This window comes from Neolamprologus multifasciatus, chromosome 4, assembly GCF_963576455.1.
Source record: "Neolamprologus multifasciatus chromosome 4, fNeoMul1.2, whole genome shotgun sequence".
Taxonomy (NCBI): domain Eukaryota; kingdom Metazoa; phylum Chordata; class Actinopteri; order Cichliformes; family Cichlidae; genus Neolamprologus; species Neolamprologus multifasciatus.
In genome coordinates this window covers 5004289-5027386 of record NC_140442.1, presented here as the reverse complement: position 1 = coordinate 5027386, position 23098 = coordinate 5004289, and the positions used below count along the sequence as shown (strand labels likewise).

At 40.4% G+C, this 23098-nt stretch overlaps 1 protein-coding gene and 2 long non-coding RNA genes across 5 annotated transcripts in view; 1 reads left to right on the top strand and 2 right to left on the bottom strand.

The window, feature by feature from the left end:
• Positions 1–7106: 7106 nt before the first annotated feature.
• The window catches only part of med25 (mediator complex subunit 25), a 36673-nt gene continuing 20681 nt past the window's right edge, over positions 7107–23098 (bottom strand). The window contains exons 16-20 of one of the 3 annotated variants that reach the window (XM_085156731.1): positions 12780–12893; positions 12510–12581; positions 10841–11011; positions 10633–10753; positions 7107–7640 (exon numbers count right to left, since the gene is read on the bottom strand). In XM_085156731.1, coding sequence (XP_085012857.1) covers positions 7537–7640; positions 10633–10753; positions 10841–11011; positions 12510–12581; positions 12780–12893 — 582 coding nt within the window. In that variant the 3' untranslated portion in view covers positions 7107–7536. The remainder of the gene's footprint in view (positions 7641–10632; positions 10754–10840; positions 11012–12509; positions 12582–12779; positions 12894–23098) is intronic. The other 2 variants (XM_085156732.1, XM_085156733.1) reach the window with 2 other exon arrangements.
• On the bottom strand, positions 18123–21611 carry LOC146519566 (uncharacterized). The gene is made up of 3 exons (XR_014873690.1): positions 21597–21611; positions 20268–21458; positions 18123–20015 (listed from the first exon to the last, which is right to left on the bottom strand). It is a non-coding gene; the product is annotated as an uncharacterized LOC146519566 (long non-coding RNA).
• On the top strand, positions 21805–23075 carry LOC146519565 (uncharacterized). Its single transcript, XR_014873689.1, has 3 exons — positions 21805–21918; positions 22080–22261; positions 22648–23075. It is a non-coding gene; the product is annotated as an uncharacterized LOC146519565 (long non-coding RNA).

Below are 23098 nucleotides of genomic sequence, written 5' to 3'. Positions count from 1 at the left end.
CAAAAGAAGAAGAAGAAACATATCTTTGGTTGTGGGAGAAGGCTGGAGTACACCGAGAGAACACGCAGGCACAGGGAGAACATGGAAACTCCACTCAGGGAAGCCCCAGTTGGCCTGTGGCTTCATCTCAGAGCATTTCTGCTGTCAGATGACAGTACTGCACCTCGGTGCAACAGGTATCAAATCAAAGTGTAACTGTAAAAGACCAGCTTTTAACATGGAAATTCTACAAAAACAAACTGTTTCCCCAGAGCCACTACCAGCGTCTGCACCTCTGTGCTACTATTCACAACACTAGTTGAGAAATTGTCTCAAATTTTAAACAGTTTCAGGAAATGTCTGGAAACTAGCTGGATATTCAAAACGTGGCAGACATATTTCTAAATATGCATGAATTGTTTTATGTTACAGAACATGTTTGACCAGAAGCTGCATGAACTTGCTGAGCACTTGTGGTCATAGGAAGTTTAGTTATAAACTTTCCCTCCAAAAAAAATTCAGCAGTGCATGTAAAAGCGACAGAAGCTTTGCCAGAAGCCAGAGGCCGGTGAATTTATGAGCTGCTTGTTTGATAATTTAGCAAAAGGTCTTAAACAGACCCAAATGCACAACACCAAAGAGGCACAGTTACAATTCACTAGCTGGGCTCACGTCCTCATTTTAGGTTTGACAGCGTTTTAGTAGGTAAAAGTGATGCTTCGACGTGAATTGAGCTGCGGTTTGGGGAAGGAATCGAAGGCAGTGTTGGGAAGGTTACTTTCAAAATGTATTCCATTACAGAATACAGAATACATGCCCCAAAATGTATTCTGTAACGTATTCCGTTACGTTACTCAATGAGAGTAACGTATTCTGAATACTTTGGATTACTTAATATATTATCATGCTGTTTACAACTACATGAATGTACTATTGCTGTGATTTATTACTGTTACTGAAGGTCCGCGACTCCGAACCGTAGTAAAGGGACCTCTGGCTAATACGGTGGGTTCTGTGTCGGGCTCGTAGCCGAAAACTAGCTTTACTTTGTTGTCTGGGTCAACTTTGCTAGCAAGAGACAGAGAGAGGCGTTGAAAGGCTGCTCCAACGGAACTTATTGTTTTTGGAGGAAAACACGAACACGGTGTACAGTCGAGTCTTAATAGCTTACTTACAACTGGGCTCGTCAGGCTCTCTTCTTGGCTGCAGTGGTTATTATTATATTTACATGCTTCCAGCTCCGGTTTTTGCTCGATGACAGCTCGTACTTTTCCTTTTTCTCCCTCCCTCGCTCACAGACACATAATGGGTATGGCAGTCCATTCTCCCTGCAGCACGGACTACACTGCCCATGATGCTACATTCTTTAGAGCTATACCTGTAGCATTCTGCCTATTAGCTTAGCACAACAACAACAACAAAGAGGCCTCTCTCACCCAGGAAACACGCAGAGAGAGAGCGTCACCGTGTAACCATGGCAACCGTAACGCTGCCGCCTGGAACAACAGAACACAGCTGTCAAACAAAACCCAAACAGTCCTGACCCGCTACAATATGAAACAGGGAAGTACCGCCGTGTAATCCATTTATTTCAACAAAGTAACTGTATTCTAAATACCACCTTTTTAAACTGTAATTGTAACGGAATGCAGTTACTCATATTTTGTATTTTAAATACGTAACGGCGGTACATGTATTCCGTTACTCCCCAACACTGATCGAAGGGGACTGGCGACGGCTCCCAGGCCTGGCAGATCCCGATGTACTAAATAGAAATGAAGACGTTAAAGAATTGAGAACAAGTGGGGAGGGTGGGGCACGTAAATGGGTGGGGCACGCTTGCAGAACAGGGGGAACCTATGTAGATGACAACCGGAAGGAGCGTGTTTGGAGGCGTGGTCCCGCTCCTGAAATTCCGATACATAATCTCAAAAAGAGAGATTTCCATCAATGCGATATTCCAACTAGATTTAACAAGGAAATAAAACTCTAAAAGAGGAAAACAGGAAGTTACTGCAAGGCAGATAACACACTGAGGCGTGAAGACAGGGGAACATGAAAACTAGAACTACAAAGGAGTACAACAACTAGTTGAATTATTAAAAAAGGATCAGCACCACGTATGTACTTTTTGTTGTCTATACATATTTTTGGGAAACTTGACTGTACTCGGTGTGTTGTGGAATATCAAAAGCTCAGCTACTTCTGTTGACAAGCTTATCTTTTCTTTTTAATATAATTTGTTTTTGTCATTTGACCCAGAATTAGACAATGTCAACTTTTCTTTTTACTGCAGTCACATAAGATCTCCCCGGAGAAAACGTGTGTTTCACTCTGAACGTGAGATTTTTATAAGGTTTGATGTATGACAACACTGCTCAGCTTGACAAAAGCATCTATCCTGTCTCCGAGGTGTACGCATCCACACATCAAACAATCTTAACGTCTTAAAAGCGTACTGTACAACTGCACAGAACAAGTTCACGTATCCTTCAATTATCTGGCTTCACTTACCCTAACGTTGGCAGGTCTTAGAAAGGTGGTTATCTATTTAATAAGTTAACCCAGGGTTCATCAATCTAGGTAGAGGCATGTTTATATGAAAAGGGTGGTTTTGGCAGCATCTGACCAATCACAGCCGTAGACAGGCCTACTGACAGCTTAGCCATGGACTTAAAACTACAATCATGGAAAAATACAAAGAGGTAAAACTCAGAATAGAGACCAACAGCAACACAGCTGCTGTATCAGTGTCTGTAACAGGACAGTGCAGCGGTGTAGTATTGAAAACACACTGTATGAATGCTGGAAAAGATCGACTATATTAGGTTTAACCTATTTGAAGACCAGACAGAGTGCTGGTAAAAATGCAGACTGTGTAAGTAAACAAACTTATCAGCACGCATCATCTCTTTTATTAATACGTGGGATGTATTAATCTGATGGATTACAATCGTATTTTCATTGGGGGCATGCACCGAAGCTGCTTGTCTGAATCCTGACATCGGTGAGCGTTGCCATTTTTACGCTGCGTAAATTTGAAAACACACTTTCACAAAAAATTGCTAAAAACAGACATTTGCTCGCCGATGTCAAAGCTTTTAGCTCGGTGGTAAAAGAGGAATCAAACGTGGTTGGATTTAAGGCATCATTATTCACAAAACATAGACTACATGCTTATTCTGTCAGCTGCAGCTGCAGTGAAATTTAATCGTCTGGGTATAAAAACAATAAATGCAAAATACTGGCGGTGGCTAATTGTACCCCTCAGCTTCCTAGTAGATGTGGCATGAATTTCAAAATTCTACATCACCTTGTTTTCAAGTTATTGCATTTACAATGCAAGAAAACTTGATCTCTTAGCTATGACCTTGAGGCCAAAGTCAATGAGATTCAAACTCGATCAAGATTTTTAGTAGATACACCTACGGTATCCATTTGAAACTCCTAGGTTGCTTCTTTTTAGAGTTATCACATTCACAAACTTGGGTGTCCATGTTGTCTGCTCGCCCACCTGGCAGGTTAAAAATTCTATTCAAGCCTAGGCTTACATCACGTGTCGTGTGATCTAAGCGTCAATGTAGAACAATAAAAGTGTTATAAAATTATTTGTAGAAAACAGGAAAAAAAAACATCAAGGAACAAAGTTGTGTCCAAGAATCTATATTTACTACTGACGCTCACCAGAAAAACAGACGTGTGCAACTTTTGACCCTCCAAAAATGCATGAATAGTCTGAAGGAATGGCGATGCCATTTTGCAAAGATCTGATTGGTCGGTGGGTGCTGATTTCAGACCTGCTTATATCTAATCTCGAGGAGGAAGATCATGTATGAGGTGCTGTGACTGCTGCGGTATACAGTGCATACCTGACTGTACGTGGTAACAAAGTTAACTTGGCAATGATCAAACTATCAACAGCTGCAGGGAGCTTATTAAACACCCCTCATCGCAGAGCTCGGCCTGTAACAGGCTGGCAACCTGTCCAGGGTATATGTACCACACCTGTTGTCCTAAAATATGTCAGCTTGAATAGTCAAATTTGCACAGACAGAAACAAGTCTGGGTGCTTTTAGAAGTGAGAGTCAAGGGAAGTCTTCTTTTTCAAGTTAACATTCGAATCAAAATGCATGAAAAATGTTACTTACTACACTTTTAAATATTTACTTCTCCTCAAAAATTTTGGAATGTCTCATTGGAGTTGGGAGCTGTGCATTTGTAATAGCACTTGATCTCTTTATAAACTTGCAATAAAATGACGAGTTCAGAAGTGGCATGCTCTGAGCTTTATCTCATCTGAAGCTGCAGTGCAGCACTGTGATATAATGGCATTCTTTAAGGTATTTATGGAGCCCATAGATAACTCACCGAAGCACCAAACGGGGGCTCTGTGCTGATTTTACGTAAGCTACATCAAGCTACACACGTCAGCCATACTTTTTGTTCTCTTTGTCAGGCCACTCTTACCATTGTGACGACCGCTTTCCCCATCTCGTTAAACGAAATGCGCCTGAACTGAAGTCCTGAATGTTTGCCGTTTTATTTTGAAGGAGATAAGAAGTCGACTCGTCTCCTTTCATCCTTCATACTTGCACTGCCCCAAGGGAAGGAATTTGAGTTTCACAGAGTTTAGTTCACAAGAGATAGTTAGGTGAGTTTAATGGAGGTTGAGATCACACAGCCTCCTCGGTGAATCTGGAAACTACTAGGAGGAGCTTGAGGAAATAATGTAGATGTACATGGGTTACCACGTCCATAATTATGAAATGCAGCTTTCCTAATTATGCCGTGATTATAAGATTTTAAGCTCTTGTGCAATTAAATGTCTTCATTTGCACTCCAGGAACTAATTTGCACATTTTCTAGTTCTAGTTCTGCAGCGCTCATGAAGTTCTTTTTATTTACCAAACTGTCTAGCTCTGCAACTAAATGAATTATATTTTAATGTTTAATTGGCCATTGAAAAATTGTCTGTCAGGGCTAAGTAAAGGACACGCTGGTGGTGTATAATTTCATCTACAACCAGAAGAGAAACATCAAATATTCTTCTTCTGAGGGGTGCACACTAAAACCACACAACACTAGTGTTTAAGCAAAGAAATGTGCAATAATTTGACATCATGTGATCGCCAGATAATTAGTCCATTGCATCATAAGCAAGAGGAACATGACTTAAATAACTCACCAAAACCCTCGTGATATTTTCTGTATAAGACAGTCATCATTGATTTAATGCTTTAATTACCGAACGCTTCTTTGTGATTATTGCTTTTCCAATTGCTGTTAATTTCCTTAATGTATTAAAATACAAGGTTAAGGTTTTCAGAATATCTAATTATAACTCTTTTATATGCTAATATATGCGGCAAGGCTGTCAAAAAACCTTATTGCATCATGTTTATTTGAATGAACCACACGTCATTTATTATTCATGATCACAGAAAACACCAAACCAAACTTTTTCTGCAAAGTTCCATCTTAGAGGAAGCTGTAAAAGGGTTGACAGCCACACTGTTACTTATTATTCTCAATGAAAGGTAAAGGGTCACATGATAACACCCATATATATTCTTCTGCTGATTAATTGGAGCCTATTCCAGCTGTCAGAGGTTGAAAGATGGCTTACACCATGGGCAGATTTCCAGCCGATTTTAAAGGTACTTTTCGTAATGAACGCAATGAATTTGTAATACAATATTTTCACCACCAGGGGAGAGAATTTTACCATGTGGGTTGATTAGTTTTCTTTCTTACTTCCATTACCTGCAGATGCTTAGTGTTCAACTGGGCTGTTATTGAAAATAGAAAATGTTTTTCCTGGTTAAATTAAGTTCAAACAAATAAAGATTTTTTTCTCACTGCACTGTTTTGTGCTACAAAGAGTTCATGTTCAGTTATATCAACTTTAGCGCAGTACAGAAATCACAGCAGCCGTTTCCTCACATTTTGTTGAAGACTTTAATTATGGACGGTTGTAATCTCTTTGGAGAAAAAGAAATGCCCATTTTATGCAATTGTTTTGCATGACTAGTAAAATATCTTTTTGTGGAGCCGGTGCCTTCATTGGAAAACGTCAGCTGACACAGACAGGAATTGTGCGAGTAAGAAACGCAAGGAAGCAAACTGGGGAATCACCGCTGATGGCATTTGTGTCCATGTAGTTCGTGTACTAACCGCTCGGCTATCAGCTCCCCAAGTAGTGATTTGGTAAACTTATTATGTTTGTCCATACATTTAACCATTTTTATTCCATATGGATGAATTTGGCTGTTAATAACGTGGATACTGAAAAACTTATGAGCCTAGAAAGGCACTAATAGATCAATATTGAGATGGAGGCAGATAGACGGAGAGAGAGGGAGAGAGGAAGATGAAGTGAAGCTAAGCCGGGCTCAGAGGGCCGGCCAGTGATTAAGGGATGGGAGGGATGAACACCAGCCACTGAGGGACTAGTGTCTATCTGTGTGAGTCCATGTGAAAGCGGGGCTGAGGAAAAAGCTCAGAAACAAGAACCCACTGTCACGGTATCTTAGCAACCGTCTCAGTCTCCCAGGTGACAGGGACTTACATCATTTCCTGTTGGTTAGTGTGTACACACAGTGTCCACGTTCTTTGGGGGGTGGGGGACTGCATAAACTGACATGTGTCATTAAACATATGTGAGAGACTGAAAAGTTCAGGTGCGTCATTCTCCCTTCTCTCTCTCAGCGCCCGTGCCACCACGAGGTGCACAACAGGCCCGTGTTTGTCGATGTACAGGACTTAACTCACATGCAATAGAACTGACGCGAAAGCAGACTGTGGGCATATATGTGGAGTCCGTGCCATGTGCGCATGCGGCCAGCCTGTTTGTACGTTATGCCAAGGGAAACATGGCCAACTGATGCCATCTGGTAGGACTACTTGGCACGAGGAGACTCTCTATGGTTCCACAACATATTGGAGTAGTTAAAATTAACACTGACACTATTTGGCAGAAAAAGACACCGAACTATCTATTACTGTGTCTATTTCAGTCTCACTCTCTCCCACCTTAAGAGTCCAAGCGGCGTTCACACGGGGGTGGCGGTAGAAGTGAGTGCGGACTCATCAACAACAAAACCTCTTTGTAATCACAAACAACTTGGTCTTTTACGATGTTTACCTTTATTTCATCTCCATAAAACAACATGATCAATAATTAAAAAAATCTTAATTAAAAAAAAGAAAGAAATAACACAGGTTTCCATTTCAATGATGAAACTTAGTATAATTTCTAGAAGCATGATAGCTTGTTCTTGCTGTGTGTAGTATGGGGGATTAGCGTGCTGAGGGTTTGAACATTTACATGAAAAACTAATGCTCACATTGTCTGCCCCTAATTAACTTCAGCGACTCAGTCCTGTAAAAAAAAAAAAAAAAAAAAAAAAAAAAAAAAAAAAAAAAAAAAAAAAAAAAAACTGCTTATGACTTGTTTCCTAATTACGTCGAACATTTGTAGGATTAAAGCGACAGAGCAGACATATGTGTCGAAACTGGAAAATGTCTGCCCAGATTCAAATCGAAAGCCCAGTTCCATCAGATGAGATCCATGAGGACTTCATCCTCCATCATGCTCGAGACCTGTGGCATCCCGGGCTGCGGGACGGCTCCTCTCTGAGCTCCAGACATCATCATCTGACCTGGGATGGGAAGAAAGGATAAGAGTTTCTGGAAACGCTTTAAAAACCGAAGCGGGGAGAAAAAGTTAAGAGTTTAAAGCAGGATAGCGAGAACTAATGTGCCGCGGCATTGCATTTGTTCTCCTTTTTACAGAGACCTACTTTAGAGACACTTTGTTTGAGATAAGTAAACGTCAAGGTACTTAACTACTGTGTACAGTGAGCTTAAATGTTTATGCGCTGCAATAAAATGCATTGGCTTAGACATGCAGGATTTCGAAGCCAAGTGCTGCCGTTTTATTTTTTCTCAAAGTAAAACATGAACAACAAACCACAGGCAATCGCAGACAAAGATTATGTATATGGAGCCATTTCTATCATCGGGGAAATCTTTGACACCCCGTCCACGTGCGCTGCCTGATGGCACTGACAGTGTTCAGACTGGGACGACTGCACAGCGGCTGTGTTTTCTTTTGCAAGCGTAGCTTTGTTTTGTTTGTTTTTCTGATTACTTGCAGTACGTGCATATCAAACCACAAAGCAAACCAGTGACTACAATCAATCCATACTCTCAGAGGGTGTAACAAGTGTTGGATTTCAGTACTCTTAAGAAAAGCCACGTCTACTCTGCACTTTTTCCAAACGCATTATTTAATTTATTTACTCCCTATAGAAATTTGTTACCCCAAACACTAGATTACGAGTGTTTTGTGCAATTTCAAGTCAATAATAAAGCACTAAACCTCTACAGTAAATTACAAATTCATAAAAACACAAATACTTCTGTCAAAAAAAAAATAAAAAAATAAAAAAATAAAAAAAGTCATTTATATTGTTATTTATTAGGCAAATAATAAACTGAATTCACGAGCCGGCACACTACACTTCTCTGAGATAGAAAACTAATAATTAAAAAAAAATAAATAATTTTTCTGCTTTTTTGTAGGTCAGTAAAATTGTAAATTCATGAATACAAACAATAATTCTGTTTGGGCAATTAAAAAAAAACAAAAAACGGATTAACCATTGTAGAAACATAAATGATATTGTAATTACCAATATTGTTCATTTAGGGCAGCGGTCTCCAACCTTTTTTGCGCCACGGACCGGTTTATGCCCGACAATATTTTCACGGACCGGCCTTTAAGGTGTCGCGGATAAATGCAACAAATAAAACTAGTACCGGTACCAAAAAAAAAGAAGATTTATTCATAACACACGTGAAAACACCCAGGAAAACCGAGTAAACAATAAAAACGATAACAAAATAACGCTGAAAACCGATAAAAACCACACATTTCACACCTGAGCCTCAACTCTCGCGGCCCGGTTCCAAACAACTCACGGACCGGTACTGGTCTGAGGCCCCGGGGGTTGGAGACCGCTGATTTAGGGCAGCTGTTAGGGCTGTACGATATAACGATACATATCGGATGATGATATGAAAATGTCTATCGTTTCATATTATGCTATCGTTTGTTTCGTGGTGTCACAAAATAAACTGTTTACGGCAATATTTTTCCATAGTTTTGATGGTTACTGTAGAATTCCTTTAACTTCTCTCTTATATTTAATATAACCACACTACGGACGGACAAGCCACTGTTTTCAAGCGTTGTCGTTAGCAACGATGACGGTAAAATCATCGCGTGGCTCTGCAGCCCACTTGTTTATTTTCCACATAGACCTTTCACAATAAAGCTGAAGATTCTGTCCAGATTTTTCAAAATAAACTGATTCACGTGAAATACTATGCAGAATGTTTACGGACGAGTATTTATTACACTGCGTGTAATAAATACTCAAAGAAAACTTATGTAACACCCGACTCCGTGAAGAAAATACTAGAAAATACTAGATACTAAGAAAATACTATCTCAGGCAACTATACTAAAGTCGAGTTGCCTGAGATTCACAAAATTTACAGAAAATGTAAAATTTGTGACATATCGTTGTCGGGACAATAAATGTCTTATATTGGGATATGAGATTTTGTATCGCACAGCCCTACCAGCTGTGGCATAAACATTACACTGCATGGAAGACAATGGACATATCCCTATAAAGCATGATCCAAAAAGCCTGCTCATCTCACAGCTTCACATCATAAAAGTAACATTTCAGAAGTAGAGCATTTAATCTCTACTGGGTCTTTTATTTTTAAAAATGGTCAGATTCTCCATGTTGCGGCTCGAACTTTCTGCCCTCCTCAACCTTTTCTGAGTCACGCCACTTCCTACCAAAATGTAACATCGTTTTACCTCTGCCAAGAAGATTATGTAATTAACTTTCTGGAGTCTATCCAGATGTTGGTCCGGGTATCTTGTGAAGTATTCTATTGCCAGACGTGATATAATTGGACATCTCTAGTCTTATTTTCACAAAAACACATCAAATTGCACTAAAATGAAGCACACGTTCATCCTGTTTGAACTTTTATCATAAAAACATATCATATGAACTAATGTGGACCCAGAAATCCTTCTGGTTCCATGGGCTCAGCTCATGCGTGGCATTGAGGGAATTTTCAGGCTCAGCAGAGGCCGACTGCTCTTGTTTTTTTAAGCAATGAAAACATTTAAAGTTCGAAATCAATAGATTAATGCACCAGAACATGTGCAGCCTTCAATCAATGTGCACAAAAATAAAATGTCACGAATCAAAATTTGCCCAGAACACAAACACACACACTTGAATGAAATCTTCAACTCAAACGAGTCCATGAACCTTTGTTAGATACAGATGGCTGCTTTGGTGGCTTTAAAATTTGCTTTGAAAATAAAAGTCAGCAGAAATATCTTTAATGGAATAAAACAAGAATTGCTCTTTATTTTTTTTCCATATCTAAATTGTTGCCAGTTTCTAGAAATGCGACCTTTAAAAAAGTTATTATTTTCTTTAGATGTCAAGCTTAATATCCTTCAATGAGCACATTTCCTGACCCGTACTCTAAATGCCTACTTGAGTCAAATATTAGTGAACTCTTTCCTTCTCTCATGGGATGCTTGCTGACCTGTCATGGGTTGCCTCCACTGGCTCTGCATTTGAGCCCCACCTCCTGGGGCCTGGTGGACCATCTGTTGTCCCAAACCTTGGTGAGACATCATGCTTGGCATGTGAGACACCCCACCCTGCTGCAAGGACAGAGACGCACAACAGTTTCAGAATCAAGCATTTACTACAAGGCAATTCATTCGAACAGCTGACTGGTGCACTCTTACTGGCTGCTGTTGGCTGAGAAGGAGACTGCGAAGCTGTGGATTGGCTCCTGGATTTGTGAGGCGAAGGATGGGACCCTGGGGCGGGGCTTGTCCGCTAGTCGGAACTTGATTAGGTGGAGCGCCACTGACGGGCGGCTGTTGATTGGTTGGTCCGGCGGCTCTCATTGTCATCTGAAGGAACGCCACACAGTTTATGAGTTAAGCCTAAATATTAATTCGAGTAATCACAAACACTGCTATTTTTGAAAGCAATGCTACAGTTAATAGCAGCTGCAGTGGTGTGACAAATTAGAATTCAACATTGTCACATACAAAAAAAGCAGTGTTTGTGCAGGCTCACTGAGCACTCACTTGGTTCAAGTGAAGAAAAAAAAAAAGTTAAACTTGACCTGCACTTATTAATCTTATTTTTCCACTTTTAGAATAAGTTCTGGCTCTCCAAATTACTGGGTGGATGACCCATAATCTCAGTTTACACACTCGGGGCACCTTAAATACAATCCCCAGCCAACTACAAATAAAAGGAGTTATTGGAGTCTGATATTGGCGACGCTACAATCTAAAAAACCTTCAGATGACAATAAAAGATCAATTTCATTAAATTACACAAACATATGCATGCATGTCATCAGTTTAAAGTATTATTTAGCATCAAGGGCATGCGGCCTCAGACGTACTCAACAGGAACTTAAAACGTCAGCGCACATGCTGTGACAGGAAATTAGCAAGCAGCTGAAAAATGAAGCAATTATGGAATGTGCAGTTCCTCTAGTGGCCACATGAGGCTGGCTCCAAAGGCGAGTCAATCCCCACAGGCTTGCATGTTAAGAGACAACGAAACAGCACTAAAACCAGCCTTGCTTAGCGTGAATAGCATGAATCACTCCTGGCTCAGAAAAACTGACAAAGCTAAAAATTAGGCCTCAAATTTGAGTCTAAAACCAACAGGTGACGTCAACCTCCATTTTTTATTTTTTTTTTTATTTATTTTTTTTTTTTTTAAATACAGTCCATGTAAATTAGCTACACACCAGGCTGATGCTGAGCAGTTGGTTTGAGAGAAATAGCTATAAACATTTTCACACATAAATGTAAGAGAAATCATGAAAGAATCAGGTTGGGAAAAAATTCCACAGTCGTCACAATGTAGGAAAAAAGTCCTCTGCAGACATTCACTCTGCTGGATATACTCCATGTGGTTTAAGTGAGGGAGCCGCATTGTATTTTTGAATTCTCATGCACTGTATAAGCAAAATTATTTGGTCACACCTCTTAATCTTTGAATTTGAGCGTTTTCACTGGAAAGGGAAAGCATTTAGGAGCAAGAGTAATTCAGCCACAAAGTCCCAGACAAGATTACAATGTGTTGTGTAGGTGGCCAAGGACGTTTGTCCATGTAGTGGATGTTGGATAATGTTGCAGCACGTGTGAGAAAGGTTGAATACAAGATTCCTGACACCGTCAAACAAACGGATGTTTCTTGATTTTCAGGACAAGAGATGCAAAGGTAGCTTTGAATGAAGACACAAGGAGCTTATTATACTATATATTGTATTATAATCGATGTAGCTCAGTAAGACCTACAACTGAATTCTAATATTATAATTACAAGCCCTTGTGAACAACCTAAATACATGTTGGTTAAGTTGAGAGCTACTTTGGGTCTCACCATGTTGTTCTGTCTCTGTTGCTCCTCCATCATAGAGACCTGACTAACAGGGGGCATGCCCACCACCACAGACTGGTCAGATGAGAAGAAGGAGGGAGTGGAGAAGAGTGGTGGAAGTGTGGAAAAAAAAAAAAGGAGTGGAGGAAAGAGTTAGCAGCAACGCATGCAGAAATCCCAGGCAGTTCAGGTGTCAACATCAGGCAGTGCAGGAGGAATCTGATGAGGGAAAACGGGCAGACGAGCCAGCAAAGAGCGCGTTCATTTATTTACCTGCTGCTGGACATTGCCGTGGGAAACTGGAATAGGACCTGGGGCTCTGTTGATGAAGTTCTGGTTGGGGGGGACCTGATTGGGCTGCATAGGTCCTGCTGCACTGTTTAACTGCTGAATAACCAGAGAAAGCAAGAAACGGCAGTTATTATAACATTTAACCATCTTTAACTGGTCTCCACGCCAACACTGCTCCATCTCTTAGACAGACAGCCTGTATAGGAAGTCCAAGCCCAAGTCTATTATCCTAGTACGAACTGCGAGAAACTTATTTAAATTTGTGACAGGGAGACACGTCCAGGTGACCACCCTGCATCCTCTGGTAACACGCTTCAACTGAGTAGCCCTGTTAGTTGAATACAGTTACCAGTCCACCGGTTAACGGCAGTTCACCCCTTGAAGATATGTACACTTTATGCATTGCTAGGCTTCTACTTTAGTGGGCTAGAACCTGTTAAAGATGTAACAATACTTTATAAACAGGTTTAAACCCTTATTGTTTCATGAAAAATCCAAAAAGCGAGTCCACAGTTAAGTCTTTATAGCTTCTACAAACTCCTACTTCCCTTTCTCCCTCCTCTTGGGAAAGCCCAGACATGTCTGCAACGTCCAACCATGACTCATACAGCCTGTCTGCAGTTACATCACTCAGCAGCAGTACAGAAAAATTATTTTATTCACTGATTACATTCATCATAATATAACTTGATTGTAACCAAATGATTATTTGCATAATATATAGATTTGCATATATAGTTTTCTTGATGTCTGTGTTACTTTAACGACAGTGAGGCTTTTAGCTGTTATCCTTGGGTGGAGAGGTGTCTCTTTTAAAAAACTGACAAAGTTTAGATAATTGAATAAGAATGAAATCCATGGCAGACAGAATCCGTTTGCTGCATCTGAGAATCGTTGATTAATTTCTTGCAGCAGCACTCATAACCTTAAATGCAGATTTAACAGCATTACTAGCAGACGCTCAGGTAATTTCTGAGGAAAGCAAATCGTGGCAGACATAATCTGTGAGCTGCGAATGCAAATCACTGGTGAGTTTCCTCTCCCACAGCCACTAATTCAAACCTGCAATTTTGCACTGCAGTTCAGGTCGTTCAAAAGTTATTTAGCCCGCGTCCTCCAGAAACAGTCTCTTGGCCCTCTCCTAACCCAGTCCTCCACAAGCTGGCTATGTGACAACAACCAGCACTCCACGGCGCTACTGTATCTAGACTGGATTCTGACTTAGAGATGTAGCTTCGCAAATTGTACTAACCACAATTATTACTGCTACAACACAACATCAGTGCTGTGAACCTAACCTATCGTACAACGGTCCCAGCTCTAACTTCCTGTAAGTGTGTGAACAACCCAAATTGTTCTACACAATGAGGAGGAGACAACTTCAAATGGATCAATGCTGCTATCAGCACATGGCTGTTACAGGCCAGTCAATCCTTGTGTTAGTTTTTCTGACACCTCTTGCTTAAAACCAAAAACGTCAGAAAGCTCCTGAGGGTATATTTATTGTGAAAATCGCGCTCAAGTGACCTGTGGCCTTTCTGTTCCATTGAAGGTTTCTGCACTCTGAGCTTGCCCTAGGACACCTGTGTTACAGGTGAACTGCAGCAGTCAGTCCTTCCACCCGTCATCAGCTGAGAAAAATAAAAACAAATTGTTGTTTTTGTAAGCATTCCACTGCCTAACTGTCAAAACTCCCCAAAATAAATATATAAATATGCTGTTTTGTTATATTTATTGTGCAAGTGGAAATGAAAAAAAAAAAATTGAAGTGAATGGATCTCGAATTGAAAACTGCTAAATGTTACAAATATTCAAGCGGCTAAAATTGCTTTTCATTCCCAAATGCAAAATCCAATTAACAAACTGAAGATAAAATCCGATTAGTGCCCAGATGAAAAATAATGTTTCTCTTCTGCTAATAGGAAGACCACTGTTCAACCTGCCATTCTGTCTGGACTTTTGATAATCGTGCATATGCATCTCCGATCCTCACCCTAAAAGCAAACCACATCTGCGTATGCACAACGTAAAGGAGGGCTGATCCTCTTTCACCAGCACCGGATATCCACTTCATGTTATGTGTAAACTATGGCAAAATCTTTAAAGTGATGGGATGTCAAATATTATAATGATATCATGAACGTCACACGATCAAACTGAAACAGTTCTTACTTTACTGAAACAAGTGGATTTAAAGGTAAACGATTTAACTTCTTTTTTAAACATTAACACAGGGAGAGTCGAAACTAGTTTATTTTTTGTAGCTGCTATTTAACAGCGTTTACCTAAAAGTGTCACATGCAGACAATCCTAAAGCTGCTGTTAAAAGAAAAGAAAAAAAAAAGAAAAAAGGATGTAGCACACTTGCTGAATCTGTGTGTGATTGTGCCTACTCAAAACTGTGCCGATTGGGCAGATTGCGGGTTGCAGCTTTCTGGAGAACTGCTCATCCAAACAAAATGAGCGAGTGATTCAAGTCTTTTGTCAGAGGAATATGAAGGCCAAAGTAAACAAAAACAAATAAAAAAACCATGGCCAGTTATTTTTGTAAGAGTCAGTTCGAGTGTTGGTCCCTCTTTTTAAGCCAGCTCTTCTTTTTAACACTCCTTCAAAGGCCTGTTTGCAGGTTAATTCTTGGTTCTCGGGTTAAAGCTCGAAGTACATTAGGGTCAAAGTGACGGTTTGGCAAAATTAACTTAGTAAGGTAAGGAGATGCTTGGCTTGGGGACTGTGTTAATGCCAATGGCTCTCCTCAGAAAAAAAGAAAGTAAAATAAAATAAAACAAAGCAAACAATCCTCTCAGTGTGTGTATGCGTCTCTCCCCAACTACACACAGTGGCTACACTCACTCTGGGGGAAACACTAACAGAGAACAACTTTTAGCCAAAATATGAGAACCGCCAAATCCAATCTACCTCAAACTCACAGCACTTACTGGGTCCCCTGCAGCACATCCACTGAGACTGACGGGGCTCTGAATGGTTGTCCAGGCACATGAAGAGCAGACAGCTTTCTTGATCATTAGTACAACTGTTTTTGCACCACTTTAAGTGAAAGAAAGTCGTATGTACTTGTGTTTTTGTCTGTATACATTTTTGTTGTTCAAATTTAGATGAGGATGTAAACCTGAGGGGGTAGGGCTAAATAAGTATATACTTCTGCCTACTCCTTTTCAAACAACTGCATGGAATGATTTTATGAAACGTTGGTGAATGTATATGTTTGAAATAAAAAAAGAACTGAACTCAACTGTTTTGATCCATGCTCAATCATCCAAGTAAGCAAATCCCAAAAAGTTGACTCCGTTCATCTGGGTGTAGCGTTTTCAGTGGGAGAAACGTTTCGTCAATCACCCAAGTGACTTCCTCAGGCTACGTCCACACTAGCCCGGGTAGATTTGAAAACAGCGTTTTTGTCTGAAAACGCTCCACGCCCACACTAGCGTTTTCAGTCGTTTTCACCGAGTTGTGCGTCCACATTGAACCGGCCCAAAACGCTCACGTTCCAGTGCTGCGCATGCGTAAAAGCGAGTGAGACTTAAAGAATTTGAAGAAGCTATCTGGAGCATGTACAAACTGATATTCATCTTTTTTAGAGCTGTCAAAATTGAGAGTAATCAAAACAACTGCTGTATAATGCACTACGCCATCTTTGTTTAATTGGTCACATGATTGCGTCACGTGACTAAAATGCATCATCGTTTTAGAAAGTCTGCATTTTCGAGTGTCCACACTGCGACCGGACAGCTCCTTTTTGAAACGCCAAAACGGCGTCACAGTGTGGACGGAAGGCCAAAACGGAGAGAAAACGCATTAGCGTGGACGCAGCCTCAGTCGACTGCAGGTTTCCCCAAGCTTATAAACAGCACATCTGCATAATGACTGAAACCAGCACCACCAACAAACAATGGGGCTGTGAGGTCAGAGAAAAAAAGAAAAAAAAAAAAAAAAGGAAATGCAAATGGTCATAAGTACCATTCACAGAGAGTTGGGGAATGGTGCTTACTTGTATGTTTTGTCCATGCTCATACTTTCTAGAGCCTGTCACAGTGGATTTTGATCTCAGTGAGATCACCTGTTTAAATAAAGGATTCAATAAGTAAAGACTCACAAGATATAAAAGAGGAACTCTGAAACCCTGCTAATGTGTTCAGGACTTATGAAGCTTCATGTTAACTTCATCTGAACCTTTTGAGTATTTGTTTTTAAATCACAGAAGAAAGACTTCTTGTTACTTTGGAGTGGTCTGTGTGGCCTATCAAAAAGACAGAAGAAATGATTCCAGTCATCAATAACATGCATACGAGTATGGGCATGTCACGATCGACTTTAATCTATTCCCTTTAAATAAGAACCTATCCTCAAACAAAAAAACCCATCTAGGCCAAATAAATCAATACTGTTTACAGGTTTCGATATTTTTATACTAATGCTATGAAACCATAATCCATATTTACAGAACTTCATATTTGCTATATGTAGTTTATGTTTACTGTGTTAACAATGCTGAGAGCGTGAAACCACATATTGACTTTCTTTGTACATGTGTGTGCACAGACGGCAAGCAAAAGCAAACGCAGAGGACGATGATACACCAGCGGAGATTTAACTTCAAGCACCACCAGCTGAGGTGTTTGTTATTTTGGATTTCACGGTTTAAAACAAACTGAAGCCGCCAGCATCGTCTGGCGGGGTGGGGGATATCATATACAATATGCATCTCCAGTTAAACACAGCAACATGAAAAGAGGAAATCTGTTGCTTTTACTAAGAGAGAGAGAGAGTCTGAATAATTCACAAATATAGCACCTGAAATACTGAAGTAAAACGAACTGCAGTCAGTATCATCTGAGTTTTATCTGCAGAGTCCTGCACTTTAAACAGAAATCAGCCAAGACAGACTATTGCAATATGAGACAAGTGGTAGGTGCTTGAAAAGGCAGAATTTGAAACGGGCAGCGGTGCTCCTGAGTTAGCTGTGCTCTGCAGGTGCTGTGGTGTTTTGTGCGATTCCACACTAAGGGGGAGACGAGGAGGAATGAAGGGTGTTTCATCCGTCCTCCAAGCACAAATTATTAACCAGACACTGAGGGAGGAAAAAAACAAAAACAAACTGTGATGGAAGATTTGAGGGGGGGGGAAAAAAACAAAAACAAAAAACAAACAAACAAAAAAAAAAAAAACCACGCACCTTAACCCATCCATCTTGCTGAATCTGAAGAAATCACCCTGGGATTGCACTAATGCAGGGTATGCTTTCTGACCAACAAAAGCAGTGCAACAAACAGCTTTAGGTCTTTTGAGGGAACTAACAAAACAGCTGCCTCTTTCTGTTCTGCTTCCTCCGATTTATCTCCCGTCTTTAACCCACTAACCTGTGAAATCCTGGATCAAGGTTTAGGAGCTTGCATTGCTTTTAAGGCAAAAATATTTAATTTAGTCTTTGCAGTGAACAGAACAAACTGCAATCTTGTTCCTAAAGAATGCCACTCCAGAGGTTTACACAGAGAAACCTTAACTACGGGTCCAAATTGAAATTTTAATTATGTTAAGATTGCTCTACCGCTTCACTATTAGTAATGCAGCACTGAATATGTGATGATACACAAGAGGCAGGAAAAAAAAAAAAACCTTCATTATAATTTCATGTCTGCCTAATCTAAATGCCCTGATGCTCACACACATACACGACTTCACGTTACGTATAAGGCTTATGCGCATTCGCAAAGACATAAAATTAGCGGGGTGAGTAAACAAGCGCTATCATCGCTGATGACAGCAGACTGCGTGGAGAAATGTGATCCAACCCGTGTAAAACCGACAGCGGGCTTCTATCCGCTATATCTTTTTAAAGAGAGACGCACTGCTTCTCTGGCTAGATGCTGCATTGTTTCACAGTTACGCTGCACCTCTCCTCCCTGGATGCTACAAACTGGAGTACAGCCCTGTGATGGAAAAGACAGCTAATCCAGAGGACGCACTTTGAATCACCCCGTCTCTGGCGATGAAGATGAGCAGAGAGGGAGAGTGAAATTTCCAAGTCATGTGGACAAAGCAGCAGTGTTTGTAACCTGTAATGAACTCTGCCACAGGAACAGGGAAGCTTCGCCAGTGAGATGGAAGGGAAGGAGGTGGGAGGGCGGGCTTTGTCTCTAGACCTCCTTATCCTGTCCATGAAGAGTGACACACACTTTGCCTCCTACAGCACGTCTTATGTAATGCTAACATCTAGACAGCCTGCAAAATTAACACCCCATCTTCTTTGCTTAAAGCTGAATTTCACAAGTTTACACTTTTCACATTATACCAAACATAGCACAGCAACTAGTGTGAATGTTTTGGTTTCACCTTGCTGTATAGCAAAATGACATTACCTCTCAAAGGTACCATAAAATAAGACAAGGTTTTCATCTTCCATTAGTCTAAATATTATTTCTTTTTATTTTGATTATCAAGGTAAGAAAATGTGGAAAAAAATGCTAATCACAGTTTTGAAGAGCTTTAAAATTCCTGCTCCTTTCCTCCTGAAGAAACCTTAAACCTGAGATTATTCACTCTTCTTCTGTACAGGACTGCCTGTATTTTGCACCACAAACCGGTGCCAGAGGTGGGGGTGCAGGTGCTTCTAACTATGCTGGTGTATAAAATGCTAAAATCATAGCCTAGTGAGCTGCAATACGTTGGATGAGGGCTGTGGAGCAAATCAAGACCTGATTCAGAAAAAGAAGAACACAATCTAGCGATTTATAAATGTGAATCACGTTAACTTGAAAAGGTCCACAGAAAATGTATTACTCATCTTTTCCTGGTAGTTTAATCATACACTGCATATGTGCCTCTGCTTCCTGTCATTCCCCAAAAACGAAGCTAAAACCAAAGGAGGCTGCCATCTTTCATTTTTGGATGCCCAGTCCTGATTTAACGCAGAATGCCCAGACTTGACTCCACGCACCCGCCCCCTACATTTTTACAAGCCTCACTGCTCCAGTGGTGATGGCCTCTGCTGTGACTGAAAGCCACTAACACGCAGTGTTGGGAAGGTTACTTTTAAAATGTATTCCACTACAGAATACATGCCCCAAAAGAAAGTTTGTAACGCATCCCGTTACGTTACTCAATGTGAGTAACGTATTCTGAATACTTTGGATTACTTAATATATTGTCATGCTTTTTACAACTACATGAATGTACTATTGCTGTGTGATTTATTATTGAAGGCTACTCGCTACCGAGCTAACATTGTTTGCTGGCGTTAGCTGAGGTTAGTTCATAGACTGCAGGCAGTTAGAATTGATGGCTAGCATTCACAACCTGCTAGCTGCAAATTAGCATGCGTAGTTCTGAAAGCAGTCTATGAACTAACCTAACAATGTTAGCTCGGTAGCGAGTAGCCTTCAGTAATAAATCACACAGCAATAGTACATTCATGTAGTTGTAAAAAGCATGACAATATATTGTGTGATTTATTACTGAAGGCTACTCGCTACCGAGCTAACATTGTTAGGTTAGTTCATAGACTGCTTTCAGAACTACGCATGCTAATTTGCAGCTAGCAGGTTGTTAATGCTAGCCATCAATTCTAACTGCCTGCAGTCTATGAACTAACCTCAGCTAACGCCAGCAAACAATGTTAGCTCGGTGGCGAGAAGCCTTCAGCAATAGTAATAAATCACACAGCAAAAGTAAATTGAAGACACTGAAGTCGCACATAGCCCAGGTAGCTAACACAACTAAAACAAGGTAATTGAACTAGGCTAATATGGTTACCCAGATAGCAAGGAGACATTGAACAGATGTTGATTTTCCATCTGAACCATCAGAATCGTCATGCTTGAAATGTCAACACAAAACCAATGTTGAAACAACATTGAAATACTGATGAAACCTGACACTGACATTGAAATAACATTGATTCACTGTTGTTCTGTCATCGTTGATTGTTGATCTATTTATAATTGACAAGGTGACAACAATCACATTGAAAAACCATTGATTTATGGTTTCGCGGGAAATTAAAGCTGCTACCACTTGGACTATTCCATAGCCCCCCCTCTCACAGTGGTACATCCCTTCAGGTAACCATTGTCTTGTACAGTAGAGCGGGACATTAGATTTACTCTCAGCGGAATTGACCGGAGAAGGCATCAGTTCATGCACTGCACTGGCCTGCACCACGATTAATATAAGGTAAGAATGAATGACTTTTGTTCTATTCGTTATTTCCACGGTTGCATTTGAATAACAGTAAAAAACAAACAAACTTGTTAATGTAAAGTTTCGGACAAAATGCGGGAGCCCGAAATTGTGTCTACTTTCATCTTACAATCCGGCAACAAATAAATTGCACTGCGAACAAAGTCAACAAAGAAAACATTTTCGTTTCATACTTTTCCGTTATATTCCCTTACAAAGCTAGCTAGCTAGCTTTAACGCTTCGAGGGTTCCTTTGTTCTTGCCGTCGCCTCGGCGCTTGACCCAGACTTTCGCTCTGTAGTTGCTTTTTAGCATAGTACTACAAAAAATTGTAAATCTGTGATATATGATTGATAAACGTAAAGGTAACTGTATAAATGTGTTCAATGACTTTGTTACTTTTAATGATTGGAGAGCACCCGCTTCGATTCGCACTCAATTCAAACTTTACGTTGCACGCTCACCTACCTTTACGTTGCACGCTCACCTACCTTTACGTTGCACGCTCACCTACCTTTACGTTGCACGCTCACCTACCTTTACGTTGCACGCTCACCTACCTTTACGTTGCACGCTCACCTACCTTTACGTTGCACGCTCACCTACCTTGCGTTTGCACCTTTTGTCCACACGTAAACTGCGTTTTATTATTTATTTATTAGCTTTTCGCCTCTCACTGCTTAAGCCATTAATCTTTCTGGAATTGTTTTTTTAAACAGATGCGACCTCACAAAAGATATTAGCTATGCTGTCAGACCTGACGACAGCTGTTAACGAACTCCGTGAGGAGGTCAGAGCCACCCGCCATCCCTGCTGCAATGAATCGGTAGATGCTGGGGTACTGCCTCTGGATTTGCCCTTGCACAACATTGAGGAGCTAAACAATGCAGAGGCAGCTCTTCAATCATAAGAGGCAAATAAGGCAATGGTAAGTATATAAAGGTTATGTACACTTTGTAACTATAAAGTGTAATAGCTGTCAGATGTGATTTAAATACATAACAACGGCCAGTTGATTAAACACACAAGCAGTTGCATACACATTTAAGACATGAGACGCTAATTCCATCTCTTAAAATGTGTCTATAGGTGAGATGCTTTGCCTTGATTGGAGGGACCACACTGGAGGTGCGAGTCCGCCGTGTAATGGCTTATGCCATTACAAATGAGCTGGCCTCGGTACTCAACTGGGCAGGGAAAAAAACCAAGGACCAGACAAAGCAAAAAAATGGCATTTAAAGATACAGCGCTCTGCAAATGCATATATGGTGGTAAGTTTTACAGTTTTTTTGCTATATTACTTTGTCTTTCTTAATAACAAGACTTTCATGTCCGGTTAATCTGGAGATTGAGTCTTTGGTCTTTGGCTTGTTTAGTCCTCGGGTTGTAGTTGTACAGCCCGAGGACCCCATGTTTATTTTGTTTTAAAGGCTACACGGCACACCATGCTAAGACTTATCACTTTTTCCGCTCATAGCTCTTTGGGAATCAAATGCGGCAGTTTGCAGATTTACGCCTGGTGACTTTCATGTTTATCAGCCTAGGAGTTTACATACTTTCTCCCCGCTGAAGACAGTTAACAAGAGCTTATTCATGTGCTCTAATTCACTTTTTTTGTTTGTGTGTGTGTGTGTGTGTGTGTGTATTTTTTTCCTAGATGGCCTGACGCAGCAGTTAGGGGCAAACTCTATGTCCGAGTTTGTTTTTGCACAAGCAGTGCAGAAATGGCTCCGATACGCCCCAGATCGTTTGGGTGGTGCAGGACGCACATCATGCATCCCCATCCCAGAGTAAAAAATTACAAACTTCTGTGAAACATATAAATGTAAATAGGAAACTGTCTTTTAATAAAGTATTTAGCAAACGAAACATGCCTATTGACCTTTTTTGTTTATTTTTTTTCTCTGTTACATCACATGCAATGCTTTCTTATTTTAGGATATTAATATTGACATGATACATTGTGAGACATTTGTTGTTGTTTTTTTTATAAAGGGTGTCCAATTTGAGGAATAAGTACAATTATGTGTTTAGGTGGTTTAAGTATTGATGGAAACATGCAGTAGTTTAGTATTGGTTAAAATACTTATAAAGAAAGGTAGATTTCC